At 42.1% G+C, this 11,454-nt stretch overlaps 2 protein-coding genes across 3 annotated transcripts in view; both read right to left on the bottom strand.

Moving 5' to 3' along the window:
* Positions 1-233: 233 nt before the first annotated feature.
* On the bottom strand, positions 234-4,094 carry LOC110511951 (frizzled-1-like). The gene has a single exon (XM_021592617.2). The coding sequence runs from the start codon at positions 3,734-3,736 to the stop codon at positions 2,057-2,059; it is 1,680 nt and encodes a 559-aa protein (XP_021448292.1). The 5' UTR covers positions 3,737-4,094; the 3' UTR covers positions 234-2,056.
* Positions 4,095-6,375: 2,281 nt separating this feature from the next.
* LOC110503753 (cyclin-dependent kinase 14) overlaps positions 6,376-11,454 on the bottom strand; it is a 233,248-nt gene continuing 228,169 nt past the window's right edge. For both annotated transcript variants that reach the window (XM_036970578.1, XM_036970579.1), the window contains one exon: positions 6,376-9,845. The gene's annotated coding sequence lies outside the window, so the exon portion shown is untranslated. The remainder of the gene's footprint in view (positions 9,846-11,454) is intronic.

Here is an 11,454-nt window from a genome sequence, read left to right as displayed (position 1 = left end):
GGGCCAAGAACCGAAAGGTCGCTGGTTCTAATCCCCTAGCCGAGTAGTTGAAAAACATGTTGATGTGCCCTTGAGCAAGGCACTTAACACGAATTGCTCCTGTAAGTCATTTTGAATAAGACCACCTGCTAAATTACTAAAATGTAAATGTAAACAAGGCTAACAGCATGATTCAATCCATCATCTCTGGTATATAACACATAATATAATAGATATTTCAAATCAACATGACAGTTGGTGCAAAGGTTGGATTTTTTATTCTTTAAAGTAATCAGTGTGGATATAAAGAAATGTTTCTATAAATATAATGTTTTTAATAACAAACAAATGCAGAATACCAGAATTAAACATAATAGATGTCAAAGGTATGAACATGTTGTTTAATAGAGAGCCATCCATGCATTTAGGGTAAAATAACTGTCATGCATTTGACAAGAACATAACAGAAGAAGCGTGAGGTGGGGGACAGATCACGGTGTCTTCCTTTATAAAGCCTAAAGTCAGCTGCTCATCCTGCATGGTTAGCACCCACACACACACACACACACACACACAAGCTCACACTTAACCAGGAGATAAATTACTCAGGGGTGAAAGGGGACTGCTTCAAGCTGCCACCTGGGCCAATTGTAAAAAAAAAAAAAAAACGGCCACATTTTGCCAACAATACCTTGTGGGGAATATTCATTTACTGACTCTGATTACCTGTAGGTCTGAAAATTACAAAACACACTGTCCTATCTCCTTCAATTATTAATTTGTTTTCAGTTCTTATCAGCCAATTATACAGCCGGCTGTAGAGTAGGCTACTACGTATTTCAGCTTGTTCATCAATGAAGGATCGATATTTCAGCTGTCTGTCTGTGAGAAAACATTAGGGGGTGCAGCTGATGTGTTACATAGCCCACCTCTGAGTCTGAGCTGTCTCTGTCCAGCATTCTATATTCCCCTAGCCTGGTCCAAGACGCGATTGTGCTGTCCTGCCTACTCCTATGGTCCTTCGGGGTTGGCAAGACAACACAAACAGATCTGGGACCAGGCTAGTAATTCTCCTCAAAGTGCTCAAATAGGTCAACAAAAGGCACAAACAACGTGTGTCTGTTCTGTGTTAATAGGCAGCAAGGATGTCTGAAACACATAAACAAAATGTTGAAAAGATCCTGTTTACTTTCATTCTTTTCAAATATTTTGTTGTAATCACCAAAAGACGGCTTTTAACTTTGGTGAAAGTATTTGGGCTAAATTTGGGTCTAAATGTTCTCATTCTGGCTTAAAGTACTGGAGGTTATGAAAACATGTGTATTTGGAGGATTCATGTCATGTAGGCTACACAGTACATGTGCACACAATCCCAAACCTTTACCTACTTTCTTGTTTTAAAAATGCTGATTGTATTTTTAACCTGTCAAATCCAAGGCATTTAGAAATATGTTGAACACATAGTCCCAAACCTATACCTCGTTTTAAAATACATGTTGATTGTATTTTTAACCTTCAAATGACAGGCATTTAGGCATTGGAAATATGTTGAATAGAAGAGAACAGTTGGACAGAAAGAACAACAGTATAATGGGGGATAAGGACCCACGAGGAAGCAATTGTTTTTCACAGGACTCTGCTGCTTAGAATAGAAACCATGTTCCAAGCCAGTCTACTGATCAAAGACAGCTACAACCCTCTCCCAACAGTGACCAAGCCAACTCAGGTCCTAAGACAACCACATCCTTAATGCTAAATGCTCAGTCAGCTGGCTCTTTATCACCAAGGTCCATTTTCATTATGCCCAAAGTGTGTCAAATAAATGTTGGTTTTAATAGAGGGAAACAACAAAAAAAGAGAATTTTGATCTTTAAATACAAATATATACTTACAAAAATCTCACAAAATGTTTTATGTACAATAGAAACATCATGTCCCAATGAGTGTCTCTGCATGGCAATTAAGTCCAAAAACGATTATCATTCATTCAGTCTGTAAATAAACAGTTTTTTATTTATGTGGGGGACACCCATCATAGGCTAAAGTACATCCAGAGGTCTCACCCCACTCAGACCATTCACACTGTGGTCTCTCCCTGGTTGTTGTTAGCCAGTCTCGTATAAAACCTCTTCCAGGAGTTGAGGGTCTTCCCAGACCAGATCCAGAACCCGGACGTTATCCCCACGATCAGAGTCATGAGGTACTTGATCATGAAGACGGTGAAGTCGGGGCTCATGTTGGGGTGTGGGTGGGCCGGACAGGGCACGGCGTACGTCTTACACGTCTGGCTGATCCACGTCCTCTCCCACTGCTCCCGGAAGGCCTGCTCGTAGAAGTAGCAGGCGATGACGATGGTGGCGGGGACGGTGTAGAGCACGCTGAAGATCCCTATCCTCACCATCAGCTTCTCCAGCTTCTCCGTCTTGGTGCCGTCGTGCTTCATGATGGTTCTGATCCGGAACAGAGACACAAAGCCTGCCAGGAGGAACGAGGTGCCGATGAAGAGGTAGACAAAGAGCGGCGCCAGGACGAAGCCTCGGAGAGCGTCCACGCTGTTGATGCCCACGAAGCACACGCCGCTAAGGACATCCCCGTCCACCTGTCCCACCGCCAGGATAGTGATGGTCTTAATAGCGGGCACAGCCCACGCCGCCAGGTGGAAGTACTGCGAGTTGGCCTCGATGGCTTCGTGACCCCACTTCATCCCTGCTGCCAGGAACCAGGTGAGGGCCAGGATGACCCACCAGATGGAGCTGGCCATGCTGAAAAAATACAACATCATGAAGAGGATGGTACAACCCTCCTTTTTGGTACCCTGCACCACAGTCCTAATGTCGTTGTCAAACCTGTCATTGCAAACCACCTTGTCCTCAAGGAGAAATCCAGCTATGTAGGCAATGGACACCATGGTGTAGCAACCAGATAGGAAGATAATAGGACGCTCAGGGTAGCTGAAGCGCTTCATGTCCACCAGATAGGTTAGAACGGTAAATAACGTGGATGCACAACATAACACGGACCAGATTACTATCCATATCCTGGCGAATTTTAACTCTTCTTCGCTGAAGTACATCATTCCGTTAGATTTCTTTGGCTCGCACGGTGCGCCACAGTCATCCTCACCGAGAAAACGGTAATTCAAATAAGTGGGTACTTTCAGCGAAGCCGGGCACTTGAACTGTCCTTTTACAATCCCAGTATCGTGCGGAGGCTCCGTTACATCGGGGGTGGGATTGACCGGTGTGCTTTGACCCGACATATTCTGCCCGACGCACAGCTCGCCCGCTCCGTGAACCGGGAAAGACTCGCACACGAGCCTTTCCGGCCACTGAAAACCGAATTTGTTCATGAGCGCCTCGCAGCCCTGTCTCGCCCTCTCGCACAGTGACCTGCACGGGGGAAGCGCCTGCTCAAGCACCGTGCACACAGGCGCATACATGGAGCAGAGGAAAAACTTTAAATCAGGAGAACACTGAACTTTCACAAGCGGGTAAAACTGATGTACCTCGAGCCCTGCGTCCTCCTGGGATGTGTGTCCTAGTAAATTTGGCATGATGGTCTCGTTGTATGCGATGTCCGTACAAAGTGGAATAGAAATCGGTTGGCAAAAGCCGTGCTCCGGAATAGACATTCCCCGGTCGCCATACTGTCCATTTACCCTTATAGATCCCAAACTGATCAATAAAAACACCTGCAAAAATATACACAGTACTCTGTTGTAATCCATTGCGAAAGCATTACGCACGGCCACAGACATACTTTCTTTGCGGTTTCTTGAAAAACTAGCTAGCTCGCCAGCTAGCTCGCAACTACTTCCCCGCTCCCTTTCTTTGTTGGGTTTTTCTTTCCTTGTAAATGTACTCCCCTCCTGCGTAACTTTGGGTTGTTTTTGCTTCTCCCGCCGTTGCGCAGAGATGTTGAAGGTCCCCCAAAATCAAAAAATATCGCTGACAGAATTTTGAGAAAAAAATCCGGTCTAATATACACAACACACAGGTCCGGACTCCGCAATGTTCTTCTGCTGCTCTAGCTGCCCGACAAACCTGATAGCCTCTCTCTGCTCTGCGCTGTTGAAACCTGTTTCCAGGCGCCCTGCCGTCTCAGTGAGCCGTCTCTCTCTCCTCCATATGGAAAAAAGGGTTGGACTAACAGATGCAAGGTTTTAGGGATCGTCTACAATTGCTCATCTTGTGTATGGCTCTCGATTTTTGACTGATGAGTTTCAATGTCTTAGTTCTATAGCCCGAAACAATATTAAATATTTTATATAAGAATTATGCCCTTATAAATAGGCCTTTTGATATTCTGAAAGCCACATCTAGGACTACTGATGGAAAAGGAAAGACTTTTACAAATATGACAGTAGGCCTACTCTTTATATGAGCTAACCCTTTACCCTTAATTTATATGTTCATTAAAACTGTGAAGGATTGACACAGAGATATCATATTAGACCTCCTCAAATAGCCTACTATTGTAACAGTCCAGACCCCCTTGATATTATCATCCAGTAAAACTGTGTGTGACTGTAAGAAACACAAAGTAAATGCTATGTGCTTTCCATATTACAAATTAGTATAGCCTAAATGGATCTTTTAGAGAGGGAAGAACAACCAGCATCATTTTAATCGGTTTCCCCTTTCAACCATAATGTCGTCTCCACCGTTAGGCCCTAGGGACAGGGATGAAAGTGGTTCGTCACCACGAGACTTTGGGATCAGAGGGGTTTCAAACCCATCTCACACAGTGGTGCGCGCAGAGGGAACAGTGGGAGGGAGAGACACTGTGTAGAGGAGAACAGGAAGGAAACCGTGAGAGAGAAAAAGAGAGAAAGAGAGACCCTGTGTAGAACACCAAAGGAAGGAAGAGAAAAACTCAACTACAGTGAGCTTAACAGGGCTGTCCCGCCTCCTTGACTTTCAGAGAGTCGATCATCTCTAATTTGTCATCAACTGTACTGTACTGTACCTTACTGTTCACTAGAGATATATTAGATAATGTAAGGCTATTTATTGTACAAAAACAGTATCATAACAACATAAATAATAATCAAATCAACTACTGTTGCAACCATCAACAACACTATGACCAGTTATAGCGCATCAATAATATGATTAGCCCAAGTGATGTGCATCAAAACCTATTTCTAGTTATCAACCTGTGGTTATGTGTGCACAGGAGACTGTCACAGAGCACTCTCTATTGAGAATTCAAAACAACATGACCAAACAGCTGAGGCCAAGCAAATACAGAGGATCCCTAATGTTAATCAGTCACCTAGGGATTCTGACTGGTTAGGAGGCATGTCTGTCAGTGGGATGGAGAGGGAGTCAATAAGTATGTAATATATCCTGACAGAAGAATGCAGTGAGACTTGGTTCTTCAAGCTACACCCTGCCAAGAGAGACACACAAACTTAAAATGACTTATGTTACTAAATGTCTTGTTTTAGGGCTGGGTGTCTAGCCAAGTCTATTCAGTTTGGAATAAAGTTGTCCAGAGCAATCAACATTACAAAGACAAAGTTAAAACCTTGAGTCAGATTTGACCTTCATGCAGTTGATCTATGAGCCAGCATTAAAGAGATACATTTGAATTAACTATTGGAAATGCATTTTTTAGTGGGGAATTTTTTGGTGCAAAACTGTTTCAGAACCATTTATGACCACATGCAATAACCACAGAATAGAATAGAATGACGTCATTGTTTTTCCAAAGAAACGTTAAAAACGTTATGAACATTACAGTCTTACAGCACACCTTGTGTTGTTGGGGTTTCCATGTATTTTTCTCCTACCTATCTGTCACAGCAGTCATTATGACCTGGAGGTTGTTTGTTTTCATGTTATAAAGTATATCTGTTTGAAGGACCAGTAGGCTTGAAAACTGTACTCATAAGTGAAGTTACATACTTTTTCTAATATGCATCCCAAATGGCACCCTATTCCCTATATAGCGCACTGCATTTAACCAGGGCCCATAGGGATGCACTTGGGGATCCAGATGTTGTTGACCTATTGGCATGGTTTGAATCAGAGACATAACACCTTGGTGGGTGTCCAGAGAAAACACTGTTGTGGTACAATACAATCAGGCCAGCTCAGCTCACATCAGACAGGGACTGGTAATACAGGATGAATCACTAGAAACTGTCGCTGGTACAGTTGAATAAATTATGCCTTAAAAAAAACTAAGTATGGTACTTAGATCAATTCCAGGGATAACTCATTTCAGGAAGTAGCTAACTATGTAAATACTGATGAATAGGAGGACAAAGGCAACCAATATCCACACTAGCATGACCACACTGGAATGGAGTTGCGGTAGAATTAATATGAAGTAAGTATGTAATACATGACCTAACAACAGCTGTTTTGCATTGGTAGCTGAACACAGTTTGAAGCATTAATAAACTTTATTTATTTCAGGTAAACCAACAATAAACAACATTTACAGAAGGACATTACATCTTCCATAATAACATTACATACAGGTCGTAACAAATAGGTAATGCAACAGCTATTCTACTATTATATCCTAAGTTTCAGTTTATAAAGTGACCGGTAACACTTCTTCTATGTCCGAAACCACTTGTGAAAAATGATGTATTTTCAGAGCATCATACAAAAAAAAAAAATAGATACGCAAAGTTAATTTTTTTTTGTACTGTAAAACACAGATTCAGTGTTGAGTACAGCGGGGGTTGCATGTCTGGTTCCAAAACGCCTTTCCCAACATATACTGTACGTCTGCGCAGTTAAGAAACTGACAAGGCCAAAAAATATACTGTATGTGTATATATCCATATATATTTAATACGAATCCTCTCTTTTATGGCGCAAAGGAGACAAGCGTGACCCTGTATGTACGCAAACATAGTATAAGCGTCACTATTACATTTTACACAAGGCGTTTCACCTCCCCTTTTATATACAGCCTAGTAAGACAGTTTATAACAAAGGATACAAAATGATTAAATATTGACATGTAACTCAAAATATGACTCGAAATGTACACATTCCGTAGCATGACCAGTATAGCAAACAGATCAATCTTAAGCCATTCCCCAATTCAGATTTTAATGGTGTATTTGTAAATGCATTTTTTTAAACATTTGGAAGTTGACCTTAACAAGGAAGAACCAATGGTAACATTCAAATGATAGTGGGCCCCATTCAATTGTTAATCATTTGGACCGTCACAGTGCTCAATGTGCAATTTCACTACTTCTTTCCCAAGATTTCCCTTCATAGAGAAATGCTTTTAATTCCCAAAGGAGAAAAAAAGAGCTTTCAGGAACTCCACCCACGCAGGCAGGCAGGCAGGCAGGCAGGCAGGCAGGCAGGCAGGCAGGCAGGCAGGCAGGCAGGCAGGCAGGCAGGCAGGCAGGCAGGCAGGCAGGCAGGCAGGCAGGCAGGCAGGCAGGCAGACAGGCAGGCAGGCAGTCCAATACATATACAGTATTTTCATGTTTATGTGATGTCGCAGGCAGGCGGCAAAGGAAGAAACTTCTGGGACACAAAGGCACAAAATAAAAAGGGGGAAAAAGAAAAGTGAAATGCCACACACACAGAAAGCAGGAGAGTAACGTATCAAAACTAATTATTCAGCTGCTTAATACCTCCTGTATCCCATAAAGCCATGCAAGGCCGAGCAGAGCGAGCTGGGCGATGTATCTCAGCAGAGCTCTCTGGTATTAACCCTCCTCTGTCACGCTGCTTTAGTCACATTAAGACGCCACTCTAGATTCTCCTCCCTTCCTCACTACCACAACACAGAATCACTTGTCACACCAGGAATGACACTGAAGTCCTATGAAATCACTTTCTGTATCTGTAGTAGTTTTCCTTAAAAAGTCTGTGCATCATTGGGGTTGGAAACTGGGGTCTGTTGGCCCATACTATGGTTGACAGGGGAGGGCACTGATATTTCTAGTCTGTGCAGGCAAGAGCATGTGATTAAGGACAACACAGGTGCAAAAATGGACATTTTTAATAAGCTGGAATGTACAGTAGGGCAAATATATTCAAAAAGTGCATTCTCAAAAAGCTAATGACACAAGTCGTCACTATCACTGTGTTTCTCTGTCGTTGCCTCACCTGCTCTATATCACACCAAACACCACTAGAGATGGTGGGACAATTAAAGCTGTACCATTACATGGACTTGGCCATATGGCGAATCATGTCAAAGCCTTCTACAAGACTCATTTCTTTTTAATGTCTCCTCCTCCTCTTCCTCCTCCTTCTCCCTCTATGATAGACTAGCAGGTGAGGCAGGGGGAAGGAGAAGGACTGTGTGTGGCCAAGTGTCTACAGTATTATACCTGTGACTGTCTCTCAAGTGTGTGTGTGTATGTATGTGTGTGTGTGTGTGTGTGTGTGTGTGTGTATACATGTCTTTCTAAGGGTGTCAATGTGGATTAAGAAAACTAATCTCTCCTGATAGTCAGTGTGTGTCTATGATGTCTAACTCATAACTCTCCTCCCCCTCCTCTACTTGTGCACAGTACAGGCCATTCAGATTAGTGGTAGATTTCAAATCAATCCATAAAACGGGAACCCATATTCTCCATGTTACTGGTCATTGCTATATTACCTAGCTCACACATGACTAATATGAGCAGGTATTTTTACACAAAACAACACCCAGCTGAAAATCGAACACAAAGACATCTTTGTACCAGTCAATGTAACATAGTACCCAAGAAACAAAAGTATTTGTTAGATCAATATCATGCGATATCATAAAAAGTGCTCCTAATATTTTCATTAACGTGATAGCTGAGACAAACAGACGTTGACGCAATCGTCTAATAACATTTGTGATGACGTCTGAAATACAGTACATTACTGGATGGTGACGCTATCAAAGGACGTGAAGGAGAAGAGGATTGTCATGGGTCGAAGTAACCAAGAGATCAAAATCCCACTGAGCCTATTGCCATTGTGTTTTACCATCTAGATACAGTGTACAACAGGATGCGGTATAGATAACAGTACCTCATGGCCTACATGGAAGCACCACTGAAGGGTATAGCCCATATTGCCCATATTTTGATGCACACGCAACCACACAGATATAACACACCCACATACACTGAGACGAAGCACAGCGAATGTACCATATAACGTGACTCTTCACGATGTCATCGACACTCATTGCTTTGTGTGTATGCATCATCTCCAGCAGAGACTAACGGATTATTATCACCAGTATCACTATTACAGTATTAATACCATTGCTCTTATGATTATTATTGATTTGATGCCATTTGACTCTGGCCTGACAGTTACAGAGGAGGAACAGATCAAAGTTAAAGAGAAACATTACCACCGCTTGTCATTCTCAGTTCCAGTTTGTGTTGTGAGTGTGAGTGAAACTGTCCAGTGGGTGTGTATCTGTGTGTGTGTACGTGTGAGTTTGTGCATGCGTGCGTGAATGCATGCAAGTGCAGCATGTTTGTGAAAGAATTTAAGCTTTCTTGGAGTCCGTGATATATTTTCTAAATATGAGTATACTGTACATACAAATATACATTCTCACATAGGTAGTTAGAAACACAAGCCACAGTATGTATCAATAGTATTGTAAAGACTCTTGATGATTAAGTGTATTGTAAATGTGTCAACGATATATGAGTATCACAACATTATAAAAGTCAACAAAAATGGCAAATTATAAAACTGAAATTGGAGGTGTCACCCACCAAAATGTATACACTCAGACACACACGCACACACACACACACACACACACAGTTGGAAAGGTAATACGTTAAAGAAACAGAAGGGGGAATGTGATCCCGGTGGTTCCTCCATCTCAGTGTCTTTGTCCTTCTCTCTTGGACTGACCACAGCAGCAACCTGAAAAACACACACACAAACACTTTAGTTAATCTGCCAACTGGAAATAGCAGCTACCTTATTTCTGAACAACCCCTTTGGAGAGAAGTAGAGAGAGAGAAGTAGAGAGAGAGAGAGAGAGAGAGAGAGAGAGAGAGAGAGTTCAACACAAATCTTAAAGATGTTGACGTCATCATTCTGCAGGAGACATGGTGTAAGGCTGACATTGTTACTCACTGTCCCACAGGCTACAGAGAGGTAATTGTGCCATCACAGAAACACAGCTCTGTCAATAGAGGTAGAGGCTCTGGAGGACTGATCATTTTGTACAAATCCGAACTGCAAAATCTAATTGATCCCCTCAAAATTGGTAAATATCACATTTGGTTAAAACTGAGAAAAATATGTGTTCCTTTGCGCAATATATATCCCCCCCTCAGAATCCCCATATTACTCAGAGGAGATCTTCCCCACCCTTGAGGAAGAGACTTGCCATTTCCAGGCCCAGGGAAATGTGCTCATCTGTGGGGACACAAATGCGAGCACCTGATCTAAGGAGCACATGAGGGGACAGCTTTATTACAGGCCATAGTGTCTCTAACTGTCTTAATCTCCCCCATAGAAACAACAGTGACAGCACCGTCAACAACAACGGAAGGGATCTGTTGCAGCTCTGTAGAAGCCTGTACTTTGTCAATGGTAGGTTACGGGGGGACTCTTTGGGGAGATTCACCTACTGCTCACCTATTGGCCACAGTACAGTAGACTATATGATTACAGACATTGACCCTTTCTCTCTCAGCTCATTCACTGTCAAGCCACTAACACCTCTGTCTGATCACAGCCAAATTACGTTGTTCCTCAAAAGAACAGACATGGAAACAACCACACATTCACAGCCTAGTAAGCTGTACAACATCAGAAATTCATACAGATGGGCCCAAAACAGCACAGAAGAATACCAGAAAGCAACCTGTAACCAAAATATCCAGACACTCTTAGATAACTTTCTGGATACCACATTCACTCACAGTGAAGAAGGCATCAATCTGGCAGTACAAAACATCAACTATATATTCAGGCAAACAGCAAAAGAAGCACAATTGAAATTGATAAAAAACTAAACGAAAAAGATCACAGATGACAACTGGTTTGATGCAGATTGTCAAATTCTAAGGAAAAAACTAACACTATCCAACCAAAAGCACAGAGAACCAAATAATGGTGAATTACGCCTTCATTACTGTGAGACTTTAAAACTCTATAAACGTACACTCAGAACCAAAAAAGCACAGTACAACAGCAAGCAGCTGACACTAATTGAGGAGTCCATAAACACAAACAACTTCTGGTAAAATTAGAAAAAACTAAAACATCTAAACAAGAGTAATTAGTGAGTAATTAGTGATACAAAATGGTGACAAATGGACAACCCATTTTAAAACACTCTACAACACCGTTCAAATTGACACAAATGCAGAACAACGCCAAATCCATGAGAAGTTGAATGGATTAGAAAAAGCTATAAAGGACAATCAAAATCCATTGGACTCCCCAATTACTGACCAGGAGCTCTATAAGAAACTTCAGGCTCTCACAAAGCACAATGCAGTGCTATCTGGCCCTATAT

This window comes from Oncorhynchus mykiss, chromosome 3, assembly GCF_013265735.2.
Source record: "Oncorhynchus mykiss isolate Arlee chromosome 3, USDA_OmykA_1.1, whole genome shotgun sequence".
In the NCBI taxonomy this organism is placed as follows: Eukaryota; Metazoa; Chordata; class Actinopteri; order Salmoniformes; family Salmonidae; genus Oncorhynchus; species Oncorhynchus mykiss.
This window is presented reverse-complemented; position numbering and strand designations above follow the sequence as displayed.

What these genes read in the sequence shown, in the direction of transcription:
- LOC110511951 (XM_021592617.2), bottom strand. Translation starts at nt 3,736, where the DNA reads ATGTCTGTGGCCGTGCGTAATGCTTTCGCAATGGATTACAACAGAGTA.